General features: G+C 44.6%; 1 protein-coding gene across 2 annotated transcripts in view; it reads right to left on the minus strand.

Moving 5' to 3' along the window:
- ireb2 (iron-responsive element binding protein 2) overlaps positions 1 to 27,268 on the minus strand; it is a 102,359-nt gene that overhangs the window by 20,863 nt on the left and 54,228 nt on the right. Inside the window, exons 5-14 of one of the 2 annotated variants that reach the window (XM_069902854.1) lie at positions 24,873 to 25,094; positions 20,821 to 20,890; positions 20,185 to 20,368; positions 15,818 to 15,957; positions 15,535 to 15,706; positions 15,355 to 15,455; positions 11,656 to 11,772; positions 7,521 to 7,680; positions 5,084 to 5,219; positions 8 to 92 (exon numbers count right to left, since the gene is read on the minus strand). In XM_069902854.1, coding sequence (XP_069758955.1) covers positions 8 to 92; positions 5,084 to 5,219; positions 7,521 to 7,680; positions 11,656 to 11,772; positions 15,355 to 15,455; positions 15,535 to 15,706; positions 15,818 to 15,957; positions 20,185 to 20,368; positions 20,821 to 20,890; positions 24,873 to 25,094 — 1,387 coding nt within the window. Of the gene's footprint in view, positions 1 to 7; positions 93 to 142; positions 377 to 5,083; positions 5,220 to 7,520; positions 7,681 to 11,655; positions 11,773 to 15,354; positions 15,456 to 15,534; positions 15,707 to 15,817; positions 15,958 to 20,184; positions 20,369 to 20,820; positions 20,891 to 24,872; positions 25,095 to 27,268 lie in introns of those variants that run through there. The other variant, XM_069902856.1, reaches the window with a different exon arrangement.

Raw genomic sequence — 27,268 nt, forward strand, 5'->3', positions numbered from 1 at the left:
GTTTTACCCGTTTGATCCCGGTGATAACAGACTCCGGTAAGGGGGCCATATTCCCAACACAGGTCGCACAGCCATAGCCAATCACTTCAAACCTGTTTCAAAAAGACAGAAGAGTGTTGTTCATCCCTTTAACTTTTACATTTACCATTGTAAATAATTTTAAAGAAAATTGCAGATGCTGAAAAACAAAAATAAAAAATTAGAAATACTCAACATCTGCAGGTAGAGAAGCGGTTAACAGTTCACAACGGTGTATTCGATCGGAAACTGTTTTTCTTCCCTTGGAGACTTTGATAGCTCAGTGGTTAAACCAAGGGTCACGTTCATTCCTCGCTCCTCTCTCTGAGGGGCGCTGGACAAAGTGGCGACCCTCTGCCTGCCTTACGGTAGGACAAAGAGTTTCATGTATGTTACATTCTAAATGTAATATTACGTGACAATAATTGACCTTTTACCTTTAGATGCTGCCCAGCCAGCTGAGTGTTTCCAGCATTTTGTTTCTATTTAACATTTACCATAGTCAAGTGATTGGCGATAATCCCTTAAAATCAACAAATTATTTTCCCAGGACATACGGACCTGGAGGCTTCAGTATCACTTCTTATCACCATTTCCATACATATCAAATTAATGCAGTCCTGACATTGGGACTGAGAAAGAGACCAGAACTTGCTAGAATAAAAGCAGATCATCAATGAACTGGAGACGCACAAGAGATTGCTAAGGCGGGAATTTGAGCAAAAACACAATCTACTTGAGGGAACTCCTTAAGCTGAACATCATCAGTGGGAGCATTTCGGGTCAGAACCATTCATCAAAACGGTGCAGAGGGGAGAGAACCAGTACAATGAGGATGGGGTGGGGGGGGGGGGTGGGGGGGTGGGGAGTGTTGGACCAGGGCAAGTAGAAAACAGTAAAACTTCAAGTTTATTGTCATGTGTACTAAGATGCAGTGATAAGAGATAATTTTGATTCAGATTTATTATCAGATTAATACATGACACCACATACAACCTTGAGATTCTTTTTCCTGTAGGCGAGGCCGAATTACACATAAACAAATAAAGAAATGTGAACAGATAGGAAATGTAAACAAATTGTCTGCAATAGAATAAAAGTCAATTAAGTTCAAGAGTCCTTAAGTGAGTCCCTGATTGAGTTTGTTGCTGAGGAGCCTGATGGTGGAGGGGGAGCATCGGTTCCTGAATCTGGTGGTGTGAGTCTTGGGGCACCAATACCTCTTTCCTGATGGTCGAATGAGGAGAGCATGTGCTGGGTGATGTGGATCCTTGATGATTGCTGCTGCTCTCTGACAGCAGAGTTCCCTGTAGATGTCCTCAATGGTGGGGAGGATTTTATCCATGATGTCCTGGGCTGCATCCACTACCTTATGGAGGGCTTTCTGCTCAGACGTATTGGTCTTGTGTGCAGACATCTCATACATAGTCCAAAAGCAAAAATACAATGCTGGAGAAACTCAGCAGGTCAAACAAGTGTCCTTTATGTCCTTCCTTCCTTTGGCTTGGCTTCGCAGACGAAGATTTATGGAGGGGTAATGTCCACGTCAGCTGCAGGCTCGTTTGTGGCTGACAAGTCCGATGCGGAACAGGCAGACACGGTTGCAAGGGAAAAGTGGATGCTTGGGGTTGGGTGTTGGGTTTTTCCTCCTTTGTCTTTTGTCAGTGAGGTGGGCTCTGCGGTCTTCTTCAAAGGAGGTTGCTGCCCGCCGAACTGTGAGGCGCAAAAAGGGTAAAAAATACATACCCGACATTTCGGACTTGAGCCCTTCATCAAGGTATGAGAAAATGTCAGCAGGCATCCGAACAAAAGAGTAGGGGGGCGGGGGTGGTGGTCACAAAGGCAGGAGGTAATAGGTGGAGAAGGGAGAGACAGGACAGCAGTGAACAAGGAGAGGAGTGAGGGCTGGCTGGGTGAATAGAGAGAGAAGAGTGGGAAGTAGATCTGGAAAGGGGAAGGGAAGGGGGAGAGGAGAGCAGGTTAGCAGAAACCAGAAAAGTCTCTGTTAATGCCATCTGGCTGGAGAATGTCCAGATGGAAGATAAAGTGTTGTTCCTCCAATTTGTGGGTGGTCTTGGTGGGACATTACATAAGGCAATGGACAGACATGTGAATCTGAGAGTGTGAACCAGAACTGAAATGGTTGGCTACAGGGAGGTCTGTCACTGGTGCGGACGGAGTGAAGGTGCTCAGCGAAGCGATCTCCCTTTCTCTATCCAGTCTCTCTGACATAGAGAAGGCCTCAAAGGGAGCACCGGATGCAGTAAATCAGTCCTGTGGATACACAAGTGAAGTATTGCTTCACTTGAAAGGCCAGTATGGGGCCCTGACTGGAGGAGGAGGTGAGGGTGCAAGTGTGGAACCTCCTGCGGCCACAGGGGAAGGTGGAGATTGGTGGGGAGGGATGAGTGCACGAGGGAGTCACAAAGGGAGCAGTCCCTATGGGAGGTAGAGAGGGGAAGAGGTGTCTGAGAGTGGGATCCTGTTGTTAGGGCTGGAAATTCCAGAGGATAATCTGTTGGATGTGGAGGCTGGTGGGGTGGTAGGTGAGGATTCTATGTTTGTGGCATCTGGAGGCAGAGGGGGCCAAGGCAGATGAGCGGGAAATGGAGGAGATGTGGGTGAAGGCTGAGTTGATGGTGGTGGAGGGGAAGCCACGTTTGTAGAGGAAGGCAGACCTTTCGGAAGATTTGACTGGAAGAAATGGAGAGAGGGGATAGAATCCTCACAGGGGACAGGGTGTGAGGAAGTGTAGTTGTGGGAGTTAGTGGGTTTGTAATATATGTTAGTGGATGAAGACAGAGAGATCCAGGAAGGGGTGAGAGTTATTGGAGGTGCACCAGGTGAGTTTGATCTCGGGGTGGATGTTGGCCACAAAGTGAATGAAGTTGACAAGTTCATCACTGATGCAAGAGGCAGCCTTTGTGTAGTTGTTGATATAATGGAGGAAGAGTTGAGGGGTCTTGCCTGTGTAGGCTTGTAGCATAGATTGCTCCACAGAGCCCACATCCAGGCAGGAATAGATGGGACGCAGTGGATACCCATGGCTACTCAGTTGATTTGGAGGAAGTGAGACGAGTTAAAGAAGTTATTTAAAGTGAGGACAAGTTCTGCCAGGCAGAGGAGAGTGGTGGTAGAAAGGACTGGTTAGGTCTCTGGTCCAGAAAGAAGCGAAGTGCTTTCAGACCTTCTGTATGGGGGATGGAGGTATAAAGGGATTGGCCATCCATTGTGAAGATGAGGCAGCCCAGTTCGGGGAATTGGAAGTCATGAAGGGGATAAGGGGAGAAAAGATAAGAGTCAAGGCAAGATGAAACTAGTTCAGTGGGGCAAGAGCAGGCAGAAACAATGGGTCTACCCAGATGGTTGGGTTTATATATGAGGGAGATCAGTTCGTATGGAGAAAAGGCAGCATAATTTTACAATTTTGGGGTTTGTTCAGGAATCTGATTAATGGCAGGAAAGAAACTATCCTTGAATCTGGCGGTATGTGATCTTACGCTCATGAATCTTCTTCCTGACGGGAGGGGAGGCCGAAGAGGAGTGTAACCAGGGTGGGATAGAACTGGTTTTCCGAGGCAGCGGGAATTATAGATGGGGTCGATGGAATGGGGGATGGCGTGTGTAATGGTCTGAGTCACATTCACAACCTTCTGCAGTTTCTTGTGATCTTGAACAGTGCAGCTTCTATACCACACAGCGATGCATCCTGGCAAGATGCTTTCAATTAATGCACCAATAGAAGTTAAGGGATGTTGGTGACGTGCCAGATTTCTTCAAGCTTCTGAGGAGGTTGAGGTGTTGATGTGCTTTCTTGCCTACTGCACTGACCTGGGTGAAGACAAGTACTAGAGGTGCAGCAGGTCGCAGAGCATTCCACAGAAAGCAACTGGGTGTCGACGTCTCGGGCCTGAGCCCTCCTTCAGAGGTGCCAAAGATCGGGAAAATGCCTGAATAAGAAGGCGGGGAACGCAGGCTGACATATGGGAGGAAGAGAAAAGAAAGGAGCTGGGAGGTGATAAGGGGAGGGGGCAGAGGGAGGAAATGGAAAGGGGTGGGAAGCTGCAGAAAGGGTTACATGTAGGGGAAAGAGAAGCAGTCAGAAGGACAAGAGAAAGTGATGGGGGAGGGGATGCAGTCTGGTTGTAGACTGCCAAGATGGAATACAAGGCATTTGTGGGTGGCCTCAACCTGGACAGACAGGCCCGTGTGGGAATGAGACGTGGATCTGAAGTGGTTCGTCATTGGGAGGTCCTTGCTGTTGCAGCGGACCAACAACCAATCTCTCAGCCTCCCATGTTGAGGCTGCCTTGGTAGCAGTGGGATGCAGTAAATGACCCCAGGTGAATTGAAACTCCGTTTCTGACATTGAGAGGTTTCTATCCTGCCACTAAGCAGCAAAATCTCTCTTTCGTTCTGTGCTTTGTCTTTATTAGGAATTCTGCCTACAGCAAATATGTAGATGAATTTGGAGCAGTGTATGCCATGCAGGTGTGGAGGACTGAGAACACAGTGCTGTGGTTCCCTGGTGTTGGAGGTGCTATCAGTAATCCTCACTGGTGAGAGGGGTTGCCAGTTTGACAAGGAAGGCCCAACTGGACTCTGTCTAACCCCTGCCACTATTACGGCGGCTATTCGTGCTCTGCGCTCAATCTTGATGAAGGGTTCTGACCGAAAATATTATCTATAAATTATCAATAAAGCCGGCTGGAAATCTGCAACTTAAATAACGACACAATCCAGTCATACCATCATCTGTGGTTTCCCAACTGCTTAACCTTCCTCATGCCTTGTCCACAAGCCAGAAGTTGCTGTAATTTTTAAACTCAGCCTCACAGCAATTTACAGCACATTTTGGATTTGAAAAGCGCACACGCATCAACTGGCTGGGGACTGGGACAGGAAGCGTCTGCTACCTGTGACAACCTGAAGACCACAAGAAACAATTTCAAACTGTTCCATAATATGCCAAGTTGACAGGACAGGAAAAACGTGATCTCTCTGACCACACTTGAACATTATAAATTGTACTGGAGTGTTAAGGCACTGCCATGAAAGCACCTACCCAAGGTTATGCAGGTATGGCAACACGCCGCTGGCATTCAAGTAATAGGTCACCATCCCACTTCCAGGAGACAGGCTGGTTTTAATGTAAGGTTTTACAGACAGGCCCACTTCAACAGCTTTCTTGGCCAGCAAACCTGGAGGAATATTTAAACACTGATCAGAAACAGAGGAATTAATGCACAAAGTCACGAGAAAGGAAGTTAAACTCCACAAACTCCGTAGGTACCAGCCAAGTAAGGTCATCGTTATGTGCTGCAAACATAGAGCTTTTTGGTCCGCTGAACTTTCACCTATTTTTTGTTTGAAGAGGAATCCAATGAAATCCATTTCCAGTCATTTTTATGCATGTACGGTTTTAAAGACTCCTATTGAGTTTAACATCGCCTGTTCTCCGAGCTGGCATATTCCAAGTGCTCACCACTTGTCACATGATCTCTGGTTAATCACTAAATCTGTGATCCACTGGGCACTAATCTTTCTGTCTTCGGTACTAAGTTTCCCTTTATTTACACCATATATGTCTATCAAAACTCCTAATCTTCGTTAATGGTTTTTTAAATAGTCTGAATAACTGTAACAACCATTTCTCATAACTTTTCCATCCTGGCGAAAGCTGGTACATTGCTTTCACTAACCCCTTTCACACTGTCACCTTATCCTAGTAATTAACGGCCAATGTGCCGATTAGCCCAGCGTGAAAGGGACAAGGACTATCCAGGGACAAAGTAGTGACACGTTGATGATGTTTTTGCATGAGTGCAGCAACATGAAGGAAAAAAAAGACTAAAAAGGTATAAACTTGTGTATTCAGTCTATTAAATCCTGTACAATGTATTATGATCTTGTATTTAAACAAATTTAATCATGCCTAATTATAACATAATAAAGCATTATGAGCCCTTCAGCCCCTGTTGTTGTGCTGACCTATATAAACCTTTATAAATTTATAAAAGACCGTGGGAAAGTGGTAGCAGCAATAAAGCACATAGACACACAATTTATAAAGACCATGGGAAAGTCACAGAGAGAGAGCGAGAGAGAGCACACGCGAGTGATGGCGGACCTGCCCTCCCAGAATTCCATGTGGCAGAGAAAGGGATATATGCACGGAACACTCATTGAGGGGTTTCTCTACCGCACAGAATTCTGAGAGGGCAGGTCTACTATCGCTCGATGCGTCCCTCAGACATCACTGGTGGAAGATAGGTGCCCACTCCCGGGGATGCCTGGTGGTGAGTGTGAAAGGATGCAGAGAACCAATTAACAGTGGTCCAGTGTGAACGGCAGAAATGGTTCATTAAACGGCCATTTTAGCCAGGGTGAAAAGGGCTGCGTGACCAGATTCAGACACTGAATCTGAAGTCCAGCAATGATTTACATAGATTTATTAGTATTCCCTAGCACCGGTACTTGGTATAAAGGCTGAGGCCTGTACTCTGTCAATTTAATTTGGCTGTCACCCAATGCTCCCAGGTCTCTATTCTTCCAATTACTTTAAAACTGCTGGATCTAACCTGTTTGCTTTGTTCTTCCTTGCAGCGCACGTCACTCCACTGTTTTTGGACCCTTCCGATTGTTGGATACAGTAGCTAAACTTTGCCCATCGTAAATTCCCAATCAGCATTTCTGGACAATCCAATCCATTGGGAAGAGTTGGAGAGCTAAATACTGGTTATCATCTTTGACTGATCAGGAAATCCAGGGGTGGGAGGGTGGGGTTTAGACAGAGCTTCAGTTTAGTGTTTCATCTGAAAGGTCACAACCCCAATGGTGCTGTGCACTACCTCAGTATAACAATGAAATAGAAGTGAAGTCTTTATACAACGGGCCCCAGAGAAGGACCCAATGCATTTAGACTGATGTACTGCTACTTGCTGAGCCACGTGGTCATGCAAAAGAGCCCTTTCAGTCCCCTGTGCTCTCTGGTGGTAAGTGTTTAGCATGCGATGGGAGCATATTAATTACAGCTGTGGGAAAGCCCCCGGAACCTGGAAATGGCAGTATTTCTGGCCCCAAGATGATGTCAGTTGTCAAGGCTAAGGAAGACTGGTCCAAACCCACAACAACATATGTGACGGGATAGGAAAGGTTAAAAAGGTCATTGGTCCTCTGGCCTTAATGAGAAGCCTGCTCTCCAGCTCAGAAACTCCTGCCACTGCACCAATTATTCTCACTTCCCTATAATCCTGACCTGCACCCACACCAAACTTCCTCTAGTACTTTTAGAAGGCTGATCAGGTCAAGTTTGCACTTTCCAAACTGTGGCTTTTCCCAACAATTAGCCCATCTCACTTTTCATGGCATGTTACAGTTGGGAGACACAAATTCAGACCAAGGTTCTCAAGGTCGGTGCAAAACGTGCTGATCTTTGACAACACCAAGTAACAGTTCTAAATGCAAAATATAATTTTATGGAGGATAAATAGATACTTTACCTGCTCCAAGCATGACAGATGGATTACAGTTATTTGTACAACTTATAATAGCAGCAATGATAACTGAACCATGGGCGAGGTTATAATCTTTTCCTTCAAACTCAATGGCAACAATCTCCTTCTGCTTTTCTGGAAGAATCTGAAAGCCTTTAAAGCCAACCTGTGTGAAATGAAATTTAGAATGTCGTTAGGAAGCTCGGTTGGAATAAAAATGGTTCAGCACAGTCAATCCAATCAAACTTCAATGGCTGCAAGATACTTATTCTCTGGCCACTGCTGGTTGAGTCATCCATGAAAAATTGTTGATCCTTGGCTGGCTGTCACGTGCAGCCATCATGAGTTCTTCAAAGGCGAAATAAATAACGTGTAAACCTTAATATTATCCAAAATCAAGTGGGGCAGCTCATCACAAAAGTAAAATATAGACATCAGATACCATGCCTATCCAGATATGCTCAGGTCAAGGTTAGTGCTCCAAGAGCAGCTGACTCGATGGTGATGGAGCGGGCTTTCCAAAGTGATGGGATTCAGTTCCACGGTTCCTTTTATTGTCACGTGATAATGTATATAAATGTAATATACTTGATACTTCAGATTTGTCTGCCATAAGGTAACAAAGAGTCGTATGCGCATTGCCTAGTGCCCCTAACAGTAAGAAAAAGAGAAGCAAAAGAGAATCCCTTCAGGCACACTGAGTGCTCATGGATTTGCCTCCTGTGCACCTGCAGCCACACGGACTTCAGCCCAAACCATCGGCAACCTGAGCTCCAGATCCAAACCTCCGACAGTCAGGAATCAGGAAGCCTCCAGGAGTCCTTCTTGCCCTCAGCATCCTCTTAATCCCAATTCTGATACCTGGGTTTCCATGTGCCATTCTCCAGCAGCTTGTAGCCAGTGTGAGTCCTTTGACCGCATTGCCAGCAGTCCCCGGTGGTCTGCTGCAGAGATCACCTTCCTATAGGGTTGTCTCCCAGATTTGGCCTCTTGATAAGGTGGTAGGCGGACTATTCTCCCCGTTTCTGGTGCCCTGTGTCAGTCCGCTGCATCCCCAGAGTCTGCAACCCCTTGTGGCACACTGCCTAGCACAGGTGTTGCCGTCTTGGGCTCACAGACCTCCATGGTTCCAGGATTTTAGCATAAAGCATCTTTGGCTCTTTTAACAGGCCGTTTAAAGCCAGTAACTCAGCTGGGCAGTAGAACTCTTTACTTTTACTGTTCACCAGTTCCTTATACTGCAAATCCAATAACTGCCAAGAGAGAGGTGTTACCCAGCACCTTAAATGAGACTCTTAGGCTGAGCAAGCTCTAAATGAGGCAGAAGTTGAAGGACACCCAGGCGGTGGGCCGTTGGCAACTCGAGGTGAGGAACCATGCAGGCTGTGGGCTGCTAGCAACTGCGGCTGAGGGATACGCACCATGCGGCGGGCTGCTGGAGACAGATTATTGGAGCTGGGATGCGAGAGAGTGCCAAGGTTGCTGATCGTGTCGGAAGTTCGGATCTGGAGCTTGGGCTGCTCTTGGTTTGGACTGGACTGTGTGGCTTCTGGAGCGCTGGAGAAGAATCCATGGACACATGGTGACTCTAAGGCAGGGGTGTCAAACTCAAATTCACGGAGGGCCAAAATTAAAAACTTGGACTAAGTCGAGGGCCGAACTAAATATTTATTGAAAATTTTCAACAACATCTGCATGTTTTCTCTTCTTTCAACATATGTAATGTTAAACTTTAGGATATAACTTTAGGAGGATAATGTTACAGGTCAGGAGTAGGTAGCTCAAGTTCACCCTTTTCCTTGACCTGAGGGAAACCTATTTGGTCCCTGTGGAGATGTAGTCAGCATTCACAGGCTGTGTCCATTTTGGCCTGCATCAGGACTCAGCATTTCTTGCTCACTCCTCAGGCTCTAGGCCTCTATTCACCCTTGACCCACCATCCCTCTACCTGACCAGTCCTTTACCCAACCTCTACTCACCCCTCATTCCACTCGCTCTGCCTCTACCCACCCCATCCTATACACGCCCCTCTACTGCCTCTCCCCTCAACCTGTTCCTCCCTCTACCCGTCTCTCACCCTCTAATCACCCCTCCCCTACTCGCCCTGCCCCTCCCCTATCCACCCCTCCTTCTACTCATCCCTCCCTCTAACTGCCCCTCGCACCGCCATAACTTCCCCTGCCCATTACTCCTCACCTACACCCTCTGCCCACCCCTGCTTACCCACCCACTCAGGCCCAGCGCGCTGCCGATCAGCCTTTGCAGACAGCCACCATCTCTCTCTTCACGTGCATGGCCGAACCAGCCGTCCCTGGGGTCTGCGCGGGTGCAAGCGCTGAAGGCCGTGGCGACCAGGAGAAGTGCGCTCGCGCTGTGGAAGGGCTGTCCGGTGCCAGTCGCGCGGGGCTCGCGCCGCCCGGGGGCCGTGCGCAGTCTGCCATGTCCATCGCGCCGACAGGAAATCACAGGCGCTCGCCAATCTGCCACAACGCTCGACAAGTGGGAGAAGTGACTGGTTGTGCGGGGAGCCTTCCAACCGGCTTGCCGGCTGATGACATCGACAGACTTCTCGTGTTACAATTTCTCGTGTTACAATGGATGTGCAATGAAGGGGGAGGATGGTGGGGGTGACATTACCAAAAAGCAGCATCGGCTCTCGCTGCAGGGTGGGCCACCTCTAATACATTTTTGAAATGATCTTGCGGGCCAAATATATTTATATCGCGGGCCAAATTTGGCCCGCGGGCCAGAGTTTGACATGTGTGGTCTAAGGGAACTCTCTTTTGCTTCTCTTTCTCGACCGTACGAGGCACTTCAGGAAATTTCTGCCAATGGCGAATCTGTCTGCCTTATAGAAGATGAAAATAAATTTTGTGTAAAATTGCACCGTCTTTATGACATGGCAATAAATTGAATCTTGAGTATAATTATCCCCTATTGTTCAAGAGTCTGATAGTTAAGTGGTAATAACTAGCTTGAACCTGTTAAGTGAACTCCAAGGAACTTGCTGCTCTCTACCCGCTCCACTACAGAGTTATTGATGTGAGAGAGCAGTCGTTCCTGGTCCTCCTGAAGTCCACAATCATCTCCTTAGTCTTGTCCAAGATGAGATTCACGTTGTTGCTCTCGCACCATGCGACTCATCGTTATTGCTGATGAGGCCCAGCTACTGTTATGTCATCTGCAAATATGATGACACTGTTGGAGCTGGATCTGGCCATGCAGTCGTGTTATTAGATGTGATGAAAGCTGTTATCCCTTAGAATCTTTGTCTGGCTGCACAGCTGTCCAGAGGCCCAAGTCATCCCCAAGAGCTCAAAACTCAATGACCTGCTAACAATTGCCCTTTTTTTTTAAAAATCCACACACTTAACTGGCGCGTTATATGCATATTTTACAAACCAGGTAGCCCCCCACCACCCCCGCACATTATATGCGTGGGCTTGCTAGCACATTGAAAGAATGCACATAATTTTTAGCGGCCGTGGGAAAGACGCATCAGCGATTTTTAGCAAGCGTGGGAAGTTATAGCGGCATTGAAAGAATGGGCACAATTTATAACGGCCATGGGAAAGACATGTCGCCAATTTATAGCAAACATGGAAACGTTATAGCGAGCATGAGAATTTAATAGCAGCATTGAAAGAACATCCACAATTTATAGCGGGTGTGGGAAATTTTGATCTTGCGAATATCTCTTTGTACTGAATGCCATGGTATTCCTATAAACAGGACATTCTGGCTAGGGCTCTGCACCTGATCAATGTTAGTTGCCCAGACCCATCCCTTAGGGAGATTAACACATCAAGTGCCGCTGACTTGAGACAAGATTAGAATTAAAATCCTGCTCAACTCTTCCATCTATTTAACGCATTCCTCTTCAAAGTTTATTAATGTGTTGCAGCAGGATATCATCTACATAATTGGCAATTGACACCTCTGGCAGAAGTTTATTGGGTGTTAATTGCAGGAGATTAACTGTTATGTGCTTTGTCTCATGTTCCATTTAAATGCAAATTGATTGTCAGTTGGAATATGCATGTGCGCGCTATACAAAACTTTACACAATTTACGCGTGTGTGCGTTATACGAGTGAAAATATAGTATTTTCAGATTCTGAAATAATTCCAATTGAACGTACCTTTTCATTCAAGCTATTCTGGAAATCTTTCTTCATATCAGTGACCACCACTCGGTCTTGCGGCCGTTTTGGACCACTCACATATGGGACAATAGCCGAGAGATTCAGTTCTATAACCTGAGGAAAAGGGAATGTCAAACTTTTATAAACTGAAAATCAACTATGCAAGAATAAAATACAAATATACCCAAATTTTGAATTATTGCTTCAAAACCAGCACTTTGCAACCTTATAGAGTGCAGCAACAGCCTCAGACAATGAAGACATTGGCTCTCAAATGCTTTCGAACCCTGAACAGAGTGAACAAATAGTTCCTTGATACTATTGTACCGCCCCGTGTCTTGATAAGGGGCAGCACGGTTGGCGTAGCATCTACCGCAATGCCTTTACAGTGCCAGTGATTGAGATCATGGTTAGAATCCCATGCCTTTATAGCGCCAGTTATCAGGACCAGGATTTGAATCCCGCACTGTCTGTAAGGAGTTTGTACATTCTCCCCATGTTTGCGTGGGTTTTCCCTGGGGTCCAGTTTTCTCCCACCCATCAAAATGTATCAGGGATGTAGGTTAATTGGGTGTAAAGTGGGCAAAACAGACCAAAATGGCGTTACAGTGCTGTATATCTAAATCTAAATTTGAAAATCTAAAATCTGTGCACCCTAACCATCACACCAACCTACCATGTGGGACCTCATCAAACACTTTACTAAAATCCAGATAAATAACATTAATTACCTTGCCCTCATCTACCTTCTTGGCCACTTCTTCAAAAGAATGCTATCAAATTTGTGAGACACAGTCGTTCACGCACAAATTTTTCTTGGCTCTCTTTTAATTTTCTCCTGGCTGTCCAAATGCTGAAAAATGCTATCTCTCCGAGCCTTCCCCAGCAGTACAGCTCCCACTGACGTCAGATTAACAGGTCTGCAGTTACCCAAATTATCCTGAACACCCTTTTACAATGAGCAAAACCACATTTGTCATCCTCCAGTACTTTTCCTGACCTCAGCGTCAAGGCCCCAACAGTACACAAAAACAAATTTGACATTTAATAGATTTCACACAACTAGAACTCTTTATTAATATAGTTTCTTCAACTTGGCAAATCTTTCAAGGAACACACATGAACTGTCACAGAACAGCACAGCACAAGCCCTTTGTCCCACAATATTGTGATGTCCAATATAAACTTACTCCACGATCAAACAGTCCATCCCCTCTATTTTCCTTACACCCATGTGCCTATCTAAAACTTTCTTAAATGTCCCTACTGTATCAACCAATTCCAACGTGCATTGCAGGTAAACACCACTCTTAAAAAAGCTACCTCTGACATTTTCCCTAAACATTCCTCCACTCACATTCAACAAATATCCTCTGGTATTGGCCAGTGGCGCACTTGTAAAACTGTGCTGGCTGTCCACTGCCTATACCCTTCATAATCTTATGCACCTCTATTAAGTTGCTTTTCGTCCAGTCACTCCCACAAGAAAAGCCCTATCTTAATTACTTTTTCATTGCAGGACATGTTCTCCAATCCAAGCAGCATTCTGGTAAATCTCCTCTGAACCCTCTCCAAAACTTCCACATCTTTTTCTGATAAGGAGTCAACCAGAATTGAACATGATCTAACCAGAGTCTTGTAGAGCTACAACGTTACTTCATGGCTCTTGAACTCAATCACCCATCTCATGAATATACCTTCTTAACCATCCAAGTCTCACAGCATTCTTGAGGGATTTATGGACTTCGAGTCACAATTCCTCTGTTCCTCCACACCATTAACTTTGTACTTCATCTTTAGGTTCAACCTACCAAAGGTGTACAACTGTATATGTGAAATCACTCACCGAGCAGCATCTCTGGAACAACTGGCAAGTAGTACTGTTCTGTTCTTCACTAAAACTCGGACAGCTAATGGCCATAACTACTAAAATGACTGTAATACGTCATATTGTCATTCAAAACGGGATAGCACTGGACATCATTTTTAGCTGAAAAGGGGGGCACTTGTGCGCTCACTGGGAGAGAATGCTGTACTTGTATCCCAGACGAATCATCTAACATCACATATTAAAGTTAAGAAAATTGGAGATATTGGAATTAAAAATGCATAGATCCGATAAAGATTATGGGTGGTAGTCTTTTAATTTACTAGCAGGACTATGGGGACCCTTACTACATTATGGAAGAATTTTTCTATTGATTATGATTATAACTTTGCTTAAATGTTTGGTACATTTGTATCCATAAAAAGATGTTAGCATCTCGGTCGGTTATCATTTAATGATAAAAGGGGGAATGTAAAGGTTTGTGGGTAATTAAGCATTAAGAATTCTGGGAGTTTTTGCGTTCTATGTGGAGAAAAGGATTATGGGATTGGAGTAATTATAGATGAGCTTTAAACTATGGGTGAACTTTAAGTTCAGTCTCTGTTTAAAAAAAAACTAAAGCCTATATTTCCCCAGAAAGGCTGTCAAATAAATCAATTGTAATGTTTGTCTCATCAAGGAACATTTCACATTAGCTGTGACAGTCCTGAATGAGTGATTGAAGCTAAGAAGTAATTAAAGGCTTTGGGAGTCACTATTGAATGAACAAAGACATTCCAATTTCATGAACAAATGTGAAAGCTGTTTTCAATTAATTTCCAATGCAGGCATTGATTTGATTCACTATGTAAGTCAACCGCTGACTTTTGAGTAAGGACTCAGTACCAGAGTCAGTTCTGGTAACTCTTCCTTCTGTTCCTTACTCACGCTGGCGTTGCCTCAGTAAAAGTATTAAACAAGTTTGTGTTTTAAAACTGATTCTGTGGTTCCCTGTTGCCCAATTTATTCAGATAAGTTTGTAGCGAGGGGAAACCTTTACATAGCAGAGTTGGCAGACTCATTCACTGCAGGACCAATTGCTTGACAACGGCACACCCTGTGTTAACTGAGTTCTCAAGTTTTGCAAAACTAATAAACTGGACTCTCAATATTGTTGTGGGTCCTGAAATCTGTTCCAAGGTTGAAAGACACCAAACGTTAACAACTGCGGACTCAAGAGGCCTGGTGTAAATTACACTGTTATGTAGGTAAGTGACAAAAAAAGGCACAAGACAGGGGTGGTGGGGGGGAATGACATCTTCGAGAGCCAATACAATCCCAACAGGCTGAATAGTCTCCAATGTCATACCAAGTGTAAGTATACCCCACTTTACGAATACTTGCTTTACAAAAATTCACTTTTATGAAGAAACCCGTGTTCACTATCCGAAAGAATTTTGAATGGGTTTCCACTTTTATGAAAATAGCCTTCAATAGTAGTGAATGGGTCTTCGCTTTATGCCATTTAGGCTTACAAAACAGTTTCATGGAAAGACTCTAATTTACTTTATACCTATATAGAGTAAATCAACGTACATTTGCCTCAGATTTCTATTCCCTCCCTCCTGATTATGATACAGTAAAATCCACATTATCTAGAATTCATGAAACCAACAGCCTCAAGCAGCTGGCAAAAAAAAAAGATGAGGAAAATAGATGGGTTAAAAAAAACAGAAATTTAAAATTGGCACACCTCTCCGTCATTTCTCCATTCACGCAAAACACAGCCTTAAGCAACCGGGAAATTCACTTATCTGGCATCTACCAATCCCTGAAGGCGCCAAATACCGTTATAGATCAGTTCACTCGTCCTATCAAAAATTAATTACCTGTGAATATTCCGGATCTTCTGAAGGATTCTGATAGTCTCTGAATAGTTTTACAGCTTTTAAATATGCCTCCACAGTTTCGAGCTGCTTCTTCCCATAACCTATAAAAAGTCTTAAAAAGTTGAAGGAAAAACAAACCAAAATTTGAATAATTTGACAAATTCCCCAGTTTTCACTCACCCGTCTGTTTCAAGTGCCTCAAAGTAACATCATCGACTGGAAAGAAGCTCACAGTAGCGCCGTACTCAGGACACATGTTTGCAATTGTTGTCCTGTCTGCCACAGACAGCTGGGACACTCCCGGGCCAAAGAACTCGACAAACTTTCCAGAAACTCCTACCTGCCGAAGTTGCTGCAGGAAGCACAGTGGGTAAAATGAATACACTTCTGTCATGGCTTATAACCTGGAAAAGGTGAGCTTGAATATTACAGGAAATTTTCTTCTCTCAAAGCTTCCCAATACCTTGGTAACACTTAAAACAACATCAATCGACGTAGCCAAAGAGTTTGTGCTTCCCACCAGCTTACATCCGACTACCTCGGGTAAGGTCAAGGTGACCGGTTGCCCCAGCATAACCGCTTCGCTTTCTATCCCACCTACACCTGGAAAACAAACCAATACATTACTCCAGCAGCCATGATTTAGGACAAGGTGATCATAAATGGTAGTTTGAGTGTCTGCAAATTTTGATTTTTAAAAAAAATACATTTTGCGTGTAAACATGCACTCATCCTTAATAGATTCGGCTCGCCAGATCTATGCTGCACGATGCACAGACAGGAGTTCATTTTCTACCGAAACATTACACATCATATTGGTCAAAATCACGCACCTCTGGAACCCAATGCACATTGGTAGGTAATGCAAACAAGAGCTGTCTGATCCAATGAAAATCCATTTTCCCCACAAACATCAAATGAACAGACCAAACATAATCAAATCCATTCACGGCTCCGGAAACAATGAGTCCAGTTGCAAGGTGCGTGCCCAAAACATCTGGCATTACTTTCATGCACAAAGCCAGAAAAGTTCACAATCCTTTATCCGGAACCCTTGGGGGACAGTGTGTTCCAAATTTCGGATTTTTCCGGATTTCAGAACAAAAGCCAACTGCCCCAGATTTAAGCCCACCTGAATTGTGCTGCCATATCCACCCCCTTCCAGTCACGCTGGCATCTCTCCCCTTCCCCCACCCAAGTTGCGCTGCCGTCTCTCCCCTCCCCGCCCACCCGAGTCGCGCTGCCGTCTCTCCCCCCCGCCCCGCCCGAGTCACGCTGCCGTCTCTCCCCTCCCCGCCCGCCCGAGTCGCGCTGCCATCTCCCCCCCCCCCCACCCAACCTAGATGCACTGCTGTCTCTCTCTCTGTACCAGCACCAGGAAAAAAATGCCAGTTTTTGGAGCTTTCCTGATTTTAGATGTCCGGATAAAGGATTGTGTACCTGCACAGTATTACCATTGATTTTTAAAAAATACATGGTGGAACACTGACATTAGTTATCCAAATGTTCTCAGTAAATAGTAAAAACCTTGCAATTATATTGCATCTCAGAATGATCCACTGTGCTTTAAAGCCAAACATTTCAATTCTCCATTCCCTTGCTGTCCATGGTTTTAGGCTCTGCAAGACTGAGACGACCTGCAAATTGAAGGAACAACACCTCATCTTCTATCTGGGCACCCTCCAACCAGATGCCATTAACATCGTCTCCTCCAGTTTCCTATAAACCCCGCCCCACCCATCTTCGCCCCCTCCTCCATTTCCTTTCCTCTAGCTTTCTCTTCCATTTTCCCGTTTCCTTTCATAGAGAATGAATTGTCACCTTTCCTCTTATCATATCCAATTAACATTTTTGACTCCTTCCAATCTCCCCCCCCCCCCCCCACCTTAACCTCTCGTTTTTAATTAAAATGCTTGCCTGATTTTTGCTTCTACCTTGAAGAAGGACTCAGAGCCGAAATGTCTCAGCAACATATCTTTACCTCCTGTAGGCAGAGAGAGACTGGCCAAGTTCCTCCAGTATTTTTGTGCATCTGCAGACCTTCGTGTTTCACTCTCGAAAGCCACTGATGCAGAGACGCTGGAGGAACTCAGCTGGTCTTGCAGCATCCATCAGAGGTAAAGATATATTGCTGATGTTTCAGGCCTGAGCAAAAAAAAAAAGACAGGCATCTTTTGTTAAAGACTGGGGGGGGGGGGAGGGGGGGGGGAAGGAAAAATGGGAGCGGGAGGAGTATAGATAAACAGACAAAAGGTGTGAGTTGGACAGGATAAGTGGCCAGAATTAACATGTACCTAAGTAAAGTTCGGGACCCACTGTAATTCGCCCATCGTCACAATTGCTCCACATCAGTTGCAATATCACTGGCTCTCCACTCAGCTCTGGATCACCTCGAAAACAGCAATTCATACATACAGCTGCTCTCCATAGACTACAGCTCGGCCTTCAGTACCAATACCTCAGTGCTGGTCAAGAAGCTACAAACTTCTAGGCCTCTGTACCCACCTCTGCAACTGGATCCTTGACTTTCTCATTGGAAGACCATAGTCAGTATGAATTGGAAACGTCTCCTCCTCATTGATCATCAACACAGGTGCACCCCATGACTGTGTGGCCAGGCACAATTCCAATGCCATCTACAAGTTTGCCGATGACACCGCAGTTGTCGGCGAGATCACAAACAGCAAGGAGGAAGTGTACGGGAGGGAGATAGATCACCTCGTTGAATGGTGTAACAACAACAACCTTACGCTCAACGTCAGCAAAGCCAAGGAGATGATTGTGGACGTCAGGAGGAACTCAGAGGAACACGATCGAGGGCTCAGAAGTGGAGGGGGTCAAGAACTTCAAACTCCTGGGTGTAACATTTTCTGAGAATCTGTCCTGGAGCCTCCATGTTGATGCAATCACAAAGAAGGCTCGCCAGCAGCTGTACTTTGTGAGGTGCCTGAGGAGATTCAGTATGTCACCGAAGACTCTTGTAAACTTCAACAGGTGTACAGTAGAGAGCATTCTGGCTGGTTGCATCACTGCCTGGTATGAAGGCGCCAACTCGAAGGACAAGAATAAACTCCAGAGAGTTGTTAACTTAACCTGCGACATCACAGGCACCAGACTTCACTCCATCAAGGACATCGACACGAGGCGGTGTCTTAAAAAAGCAGCCTCTATCCTCAAAGACCCCCACCACCTCTTCACTCTGCGACCTGAATTGTGCTGCCATATCCACCCCCTTCCAGTCACGCTGGCATCTCTCCCCTTCGCCCACCCGAGTTGCGCTGCCGTCTCTCCCCTCCCCGTCCGCCCTAAAGACGTGCATTCAGTGTGACAAGGACGGCTTCTTCCCCGCTGCCATCAGCCTTCTGAATAATCAATGAACCAAAGACATTGCCTTATTTTTCATGCACTATTCTTAATATTTTTTAATATAGTAATGTAAGATGGTTATAATATGACAGAGAGAGAGCGTCAGGAAAGGAGTCATGCGATGTGGGGGGGGGGTGGGGGTGGGGGAGGGATGGGCGGTTCTAACAGAAACCAGAGAAATCGATATTAATGCCACCTGGCTGGAAGGTGCCCGGACAGAATAAGAGTTGGTGTTCCAGTTGCTGTTCCTCCAATCTGCAGGTGGCCCCAGTCTGGCGGTGCATGAGACCATGGGCAGACATACCAGCAAGAGAATGGGTCAGGTAATTGAAATAACTGGGAGATCCACGCTATTTTGAAATGTAGTCAGTGTTACAATTCAGGAAAGATGGCAATGAAGTGCAATCAAATACACATGACCCAGTCCAAGAATCGGTGTTCATGATGCAAATGGGTCCAAGAAAGTAACTGAATATGGAACTGAACTTCTGAATGAGAACTTAAACTAGTTCCAAATACTATCTGGGCAACGCAAATTCCGTCTTCCTCCAGTAGCAATTTTATGATCACAAATAATAAAAGTCACAAAATAGCTGTTTAAGCAGGCTGTGACACACAGACATGTGAACACATAGGAAGTAAACAATTATTGTTGATTAACCACCATCTGAGTGACATGCATTGAAAATTCATTCAGATGTAATGTACACAAATCAATAACCTTCACAAGTAATCAAATCTAATTAAAGGGAGTATTTTAAAAAGACAGGGCATAGCCTTAATCTGACTTTTTGGAAATGGCAGATGTTAAATAAAGATTGAATTATTGACAAAAGGGAATTAACTTTAGCATTTAAGGATCCTACTCGGGTTGATTCAGCTCTTACAAGATGGTTCCAAGCCATATTTCATGCAAGATCACAAGTGTTATAACTTTTTTTTTCCATTTAGAGCTATAGCACGGTAACAGGCCCTTCTGGCCTACAAGCCCATGCTGCCAAATATACCCATGTGTCCAATCAACCGACTAACCCTGCATGTGTTTGAACTGTGGGAGGAAACTGGAGCATCCGGAGGAAACCCACAGAGACACGGGGAGAACGTGCAATATCCTTACAAAAAAGCGGTGGTTGGTGGCACCTTAAGTGTGGTGCGAACCGCTACACTACCCATGCTGCCCTGAAACTTTCCCCAAGTTCCATTTAACCCAATAACAAGGTTTCAAGAACCAGGCTCAGACTGAACTGTAGAACAATCTGAGATTGGAACCACTTAATGCAGTAATCTCTTAAGGTTTTTTCTCTAGACCAGAAACTTTATGACTACATGTTGAACAACATGACTACATGTTGAACAAAGTTTGAATCAAATGAACCCAGCAAGTTACTAAACTGTTGTGTTTTTGTGACTTAATTTAAAAACAAGTAAGTAGCAAAGGACAAGTGAAACCAGCTCACTACTTACCCCATCCTAGGATTCCAAGACCATTCACCATTGTTGTATGGGAGTCGGTTCCCACGACACTGTCAGGGTAGCAAACCCCTCCAAGGTCAAACACCACACGGGACAAGTATTCTAGGTTAACCTGATGGACGATTCCACTCCCAGGTGGTACCACTGTAACATTCTGAAAGACTTTGGAAGCCCACTGAATCAAGAAAGTAGACCATAGGAAAAAGGAAAAAAAAGGCATTTTAAATGAAAACGATCTAGCCTCTCTTTTTAGTAACAGTTCTCTTGCTATTTTTGGTCTTTATTTTAATGCAGTTTGGTTTTTACACCATTCATATCTCCATTTAGAGTACCAAAACTTCTTACACCCACTGCTGCAGTGATTCAGTGCAGTCCTGTAACTCCAAAGCTGTGACTATCATTTGTCACTAATCCCTTCGTGCAAGACCTACAATTTGCTGTCCCTGATGTTAGAGACAGACTGAGTGCAGTGCTGGTGGACTCAGGGGTATCACCATACAACACTGACGTACTCTTTGCCTTTCAGTGGCTCAAATGGGTAGTGAATAACTGGTGGTATAGACAAAGGAAGTTAAGGGAAAAGATGAAAGGGAGCTAGCTTCTAGATGTCTAATACAAAAGGTGCACCTTGAGAAATTGTAGCCGCTCCTTATTTCTGTTGAATTCCATTTCTTGGCCTCTTAATAAAGTTTCTGGTCTAGAGAAAAAAATAATAACCATTTACAAATTCTATTTTAATTAAAACTTCATTGTAACTAAACAGCAAGAAAAATGCAGAATAAATATTATTATTCCAACTAAACACAGGGGCCTAATCTTTTATCCGAATTCCAAAAACCGGCAACCTCCAAAAGGCAGCACTTTTTTGGGTAGATGCTCATCAAAGATGGAGTTTGGCACCAAGCATGACCCAACGTGACCCTCGCTCAACTTCTGTGCATCCCGTCACGTCCTGCTACTTTATAAGTGCCCCAAATTGCCTATACTGACGCCTGGTCAGCGTCGCGGTGCTTTCACTGGGAGGGGGAGGGGGAGGGAGAGACAGAGAGAGAGAGAGAGAGAGAGAGAGACAGAGAGAGAGAGAGAGAGAGAGAGAGAGAGAGAGAGAGAGTGTGTCGGCAGCGTGACTCGGGCAGGTGAGGGAGGAAGACAGAGAGACAGCAGCACAACTCTGGTGGGCGAGGGGAGGTGGGGAGAGAGAGAGAGAAAAAGACAGCAGTGCGACTCAGGCGGGCAAGGAGAGAGAGAGAAAGATGGCAGCACGACATGCGAGCGAGAAGGGAGGGTGAGAGAGAGAGAGAGAGAGAAAGAGAAGGCAGCGCGACTTGGATGAGGGTGGGGTTAAAGGGACAGAAATCAAAACGATTCCGAATCTGGAAGATTCCAAACAATGGCAGGTGTCCGGTCCCGACAATCCAGGATAAAAGGTTAGGAACTGTATATTCATCTGCATCTAGTTACACATTGGAACAAAGGAACAGGTGTATTTAGGCCCTGGTGTTCAGTGAGATCATTGCACCATGAACCCACCTTTGCTCCAGGTTTCTTCAATCCCCTAATTAACAGAAATATCAATTCTAAGAGTTCAAGGAGAATTGGCCTGTCATTGAATATTTTATCAAATTTCTACAGGTGCGTTGTGAGAAGTATACGGACTAGTTTCATTGAATATTTTATCAAATTTCTGCAGGTGCGTTGTGAGAAGTATACGGACTAGTTTCATTGAATATTTTATCAAATTTCTGCAGGTGCGTTGTGAGAAGTATACAGACTAGTGTCATTGAATATTTTATCAAATTTCTACAGGTGCGTTGTGAGAAGTATACGGACTAGTTTCATTGAATATTTTATCAAATTTCCTCAGGTGCGTTGTGAGAAGTATACGGACTAGTTTCATTGAATATTTTATCAAATTTCCTCAGGTGCGTTGTGAGAAGTATACGGACTAGTTTCATTGAATATTTTATCAAATTTCCTCAGGTGCGTTGTGAGAAGTATACGGACTAGTTTCATTGAATATTTTATCAAATTTCTACAGGTGCGTTGTGAGAAGTATACGGACTAGTTTCATTGAATATTTTATCAAATTTCTACAGGTGCGTTGTGAGAAGTATACGGACTAGTTTCATTGCTGCCCAGTTTGGGAATATGAATGCCCAGAAATGAAGAAGGTGGCAAACATAGCCTGGTCCATTAAAGACTCTGACGTTCCATCCAGTGTGAGGTACTGCCTCAAGATGGGAGCTAACATCATCCTGGTCACAACCTCTTCTCACTCTTACCTTTGGGCAGAAGGTACAGAAAGCCTGAGGACCAAGATCAATTTTTTTTTCCTCCCACAGTAGGCACAAGGCTCCTGTACGTCCCTTTGTTACACGAACCATTGACTGCTCCGATACCACAAAAGGACTGTCTGTACTCTTTTAAAGTAAATTTTTCTTATATATTAATACGTTTGTATCTATTGCCTCTTTTCAATCCAATCAAGTATAGAACCATCGAACAATGCAACATAGAAACAGGCCCCTTCAGTCCTTCTAATCCGTGCCATACCATTTTTTTTACCCAGTCCCACTGACCTGCACCCAGTCCATAGCCCTCCATACCTCTTCCATCCATGTACCTGCCCAAATTCTTCTTGCATGTTAAAATTGAGCCCACATTCAACCACTCAGCTGGCAGCTTGTTTCACAGTCCCACCACTCTCTGTATGAAAAAGCTCCCCCTCACGTTCCCCATAAACTTTGCCCCTTTCACTCTTCGCCCATGTCGTCTGGTTTGTATCTCACCAACCCTCAGTAGAAAAAGTCTATCTACGTTTACTCTGTCTCTCCATATAACCGTTTACAGCACGGAAACAAAAGACAATAGACAATAGGAGCTGGAGTAGGCCCTTTGGCCCGTCGAGCCATTTTACAGATCATGGCTGATCACTACCATCAGTACCCCTTCCCAGCCTTATCCCCATAACCCTTAACTCCTCTGCCCACTAGAGTCTTACCTAACTCTCATGTCGGCCCTTCAAGTCCGTACCGGTTCACTTGAACAACTCCACTAGCTCCTCCGCAAACTCCTGAGGAAGCAGAGGCTTTCTTCATGATGCCATTGGTGTGCCGGCTCCAGGAAAGATCCTCCGAGACAGCGACTCCCAAGAACCCACACCCGCTCATCCTCTCCATCTCTGCCCATTATAATTTTAAATACCTCTATCAAATCTCCCCTTATCCTTCTACATATGCAATGAGTAAAGTCCTAACCATTTTAACTTTTCCCTGTAACTCAGTTCCTGAAGTCTGGGCAACATCCTAGTAAATCTCTGTACTCTTTCATTCTTGTTGACAGCTTTCCTGTAGTTAAGTAACCAACAATGCACAGAATACTCCAAATTTGGCCTCACCAATGTCTTATGCAACTTTAACATCACATCCCAGCTCCTATACTCAATACTTTACAATCCTATCCGCCTGCGATGCCACTTTCAGGAAATTATGTATCAGCATTCCCAGGTCCCTCTGTCCTACCGTACTCCTCAGTCCCCTCTCATTCACTGTGTATGTCCTTTCTTGGTAGGAACCTTCCAAATTGCAACACCTCACACTTGTCTGCATTAAACTCCATCTGCATTTTTCCAGCTGGTCGAGATCCCTCTGCAAATCTTCTTCGCTGCCCACAACACCTCCCATCTTAAGAGTCATCTGCAGCTTGCTGATCCAGTTTACCACGTTATCTGATGGCCCCCCCACTGATCCCTGAGACACACTCCTAGTCACAGGCCTCCAGTCTTAGAATGATCTGGATGATAATCCTGACAGAAACATACCAACTCTGTACTGTCAAAATTTCACCTTTGAAGGTCCTCCACTAACCTCACACATCCTTGCTTGAATGCAACATATCCTAATCCATGGGTTCGAGATCCTTTCTCATTTCCTCAAAATTTGCCTTTCTCTCATTTAGAATCTCAACCCAATGCCATGATCTATCCTTCTCCAATAATTAACAATCCTCTTTTTTTATATTTACAATGTATCTGTTTGGTTGCAGCAAGTGGGGTATGGGCTCGTGGGTTGGAAGGGCCCATTATCGTGCTGCATGTATAAATTTTAAAATTTCGGTACATATGTACAATATATATGACAATAAAGTCATTATCTCCAACAGCTGGCTCAAATACTTAAGCCAAGCCTTATAGATTTACAGCACAGTGCAAGTCCTTCAGCCCACGTTGTGCCAACCTGATAACCTACTCAAACAATTGCCTGGAATTTCCCAAGTGCATAACCCTACATTTCCCTCGGCAGTGCCTTGGAAACATCTTCCATATCAACCTTCAGTTATCTAAATACAATCCTTGGCTTAATTAGTACCATTCTAGTGCAGCTCTGGTGATCTCTTCCAAGGCAAGATATTCTTCTCAAGAATTGAACAATGGGCACAGATGTGGTGGAGTTGGAGCTTTACAGCGCAAAATTCCTGCCCACTAGAATTGAAAGTCAGTATTTCATTATTGATTTTTTTTGGTGTACACAGGCATTGAAGGATGGGCATCTCAGCGTTTACTCTCAAATAAGACAAGAGAGGCTATTGAAATGGTACAAAACCACAAAGCAGATGTCAACAGCTGTATTAATGTCCAAAAACTTTTGTCAAGAAATTTGAAGCAAGGGGAAATGCCATACTCAGCCACAGGTTGCAGGTGAAAAGGGCAGAGCAAGGGTGTGCTCTCTATTTCTGCGCTGTGAGTTCCTGAGGATACGCATCCCGCGTCCCTGCGGCATGAACTGAAACAGCCGCGGAAGCTTCGGCATGGAGATGACCTCGATGGCAGCTTGGCACTGCAAGATTTAGTTGCTGATCCAGAACCATCGCCCCCACCAGGGTTTGGGGCATTTTGTACGGCGCTGTCCAAAATAAGACAAGAAATAGAATTATGATTTTTTTTAAAAAAATGCAATTATATTAAACACAGGCCACACTTGCAAGTTTCCTTTTTTGCTATCCAAAATTCAACGGCAGGTGCAGCGTTCTTTAATTTGGCTAGTTGTTACAGCACCACTGATCAGGACCGGGATTCGAATCCAACACAAGCTCTCCCAATATCTGTGGGGGGAGGGGGGTTTCCTCTGGATGCTCCAGTTTCCTCCCACTGTTCAAAACCTACTGGGGTTGTAAGCCAATTGGGTGTAACTGGTTGGCATGGGCCAAAAGGGCCTGTTACCATGTTGTGTGTCTAAAAACTTTTTTTTAAAATTTAATTTACAAAATTTGTTAATGTGCAATTTTTTGTTGATTTAAATTAACAAGCTCTGTACCCCTTAAGTTTTTATACTCCTGGGGGGATGGTGCATATATCAACACAGCTGTATTGGTGACAAAAATATTCACAGTGTTGAGAATAGAACAGGGACTGACGAGAGAGCTTTTCCAAAGGTACCAATGCAAGGCAATCCGAATGTACACACAAAATTACTAGTTTCAACCCTTTAAAAAACTAGTAATTTTAATCAATTTTTTTTTCACAACAAGCATAGGGTATCAGACAGACACCACCACACCTGTACCCAGATTCCAAGCCCCTTCACCAGGCAATACCTCCTTGACCTATGCTCAGACCAGAATGTCTGGTTCTCCTGACCCCAAGCAGTACTTGCACCCAGCATGCCAAGCAGTGAGTGCCCTTGCCCAACTTGCATCCAATCCCCAGGTAATAACTACTATCGTGCACCCAATCCGCAGGGAGTGCCCCCGTGCTCACCAGGCAGAGCCCCTGACCAATCCGTAGCCATCTCTTTGCACTGGTGTTTATCGATTACTCGGGTCTTTTCTTTGGGTTTTCGAGATATGGGTAAAAACACAAAGGAGCACTGCTAGCCTCAACGGCATGGCTTGGCAACACATCAAAAACGCCTTGCGACCAAGGGGGAGTGCATGGGGATGCACCGCTGGTGCTGCACTGTAGGAAATGTGGCAGCCAAAATTGGCAGAGCAAGATCCTTGCACTGCACGGAACGAGTAGGGGGAGTCAGAGCAGGCCAGGAGGGCACTGAAAAATACACTGAGGTGGATTTTAAAAACACAGAACTGGATTTTTAAAAATGTGGAAAATTCACATGCCCGCATCAGTTAATCTGCTCCCTACAAAAGGAGTAATGCACATTGATCGAGAGATGATCCACAAAGATTTCTTTGTAGTTTTATTGTCTGGAGTCTGCATGAAAACTGGACAACAATGGAATAGAATAATACAGCACAGGAGACCACTGGCAATCTGATTAGTTCCATTTCGCTCCTGCTAACATTTTTAAGCAACTAATTCTTTAAAAGTTACTACAGCCACCTACTTTTTAAAATGGATGACTTCAATGAACTCACTGCAAAAGTTAAATATCTAATGCCTGGCTCTTATTAATAGCCAAAATCAATTATGTTAGTGGCTTTAAAGCAGCCATTATGTGAATAGGAGAACATTACAGCACAGAAACAGGCTCTTCGGCCCTTCTGTGCTGAACTTTTTTTTGCCTAGTTCTTCTGACCTGCACCCATACCTCTCTCATCCGTGTACCTGTCCAAATTCTTTTATTTTGATAAACATTCCCTTCCTCCCTCCATACATAGGAACCCGCACACCGTCAGAGGTTACATATCTTTTAAATATATAGAATACATTTGGGAAAACTATATATAACAGTTGCATTTATAGTCCTTTTTCTTTTTTTTATTACTGTATTTGGGCCTCTCCAAATTCTTAAATGTTAAAATTGAACCTGCATTCACCACTTCAGCTGGCAGCTCGTTCCACACTCCCGCACCACTCTCTATGTGAAGAAGTTCACCATAATGTTCCCCCTAAACTTTCCCCTTGCACCCTTAACCCATGTCCTCTGGTTTGTATCTCACCTGTCCTCAGTGGAAAAAGCCTCTCTACATTTACTCTGTCTATTCCCCTCAATTTTAAAGACCTCTACCAAATTTCCCCTCATTCTTCTACGACGTAGGGAAAAAAGTCCTAACTTGTTTAACCTTTCCCTGAAACTCGGTTCCTGAAGTCTGGACAACATCCGAGTAAATCTTCTCT

This window comes from Narcine bancroftii, chromosome 11 (assembly GCF_036971445.1).
Source record: "Narcine bancroftii isolate sNarBan1 chromosome 11, sNarBan1.hap1, whole genome shotgun sequence".
NCBI classification, from domain to species: Eukaryota; Metazoa; Chordata; class Chondrichthyes; order Torpediniformes; family Narcinidae; genus Narcine; species Narcine bancroftii.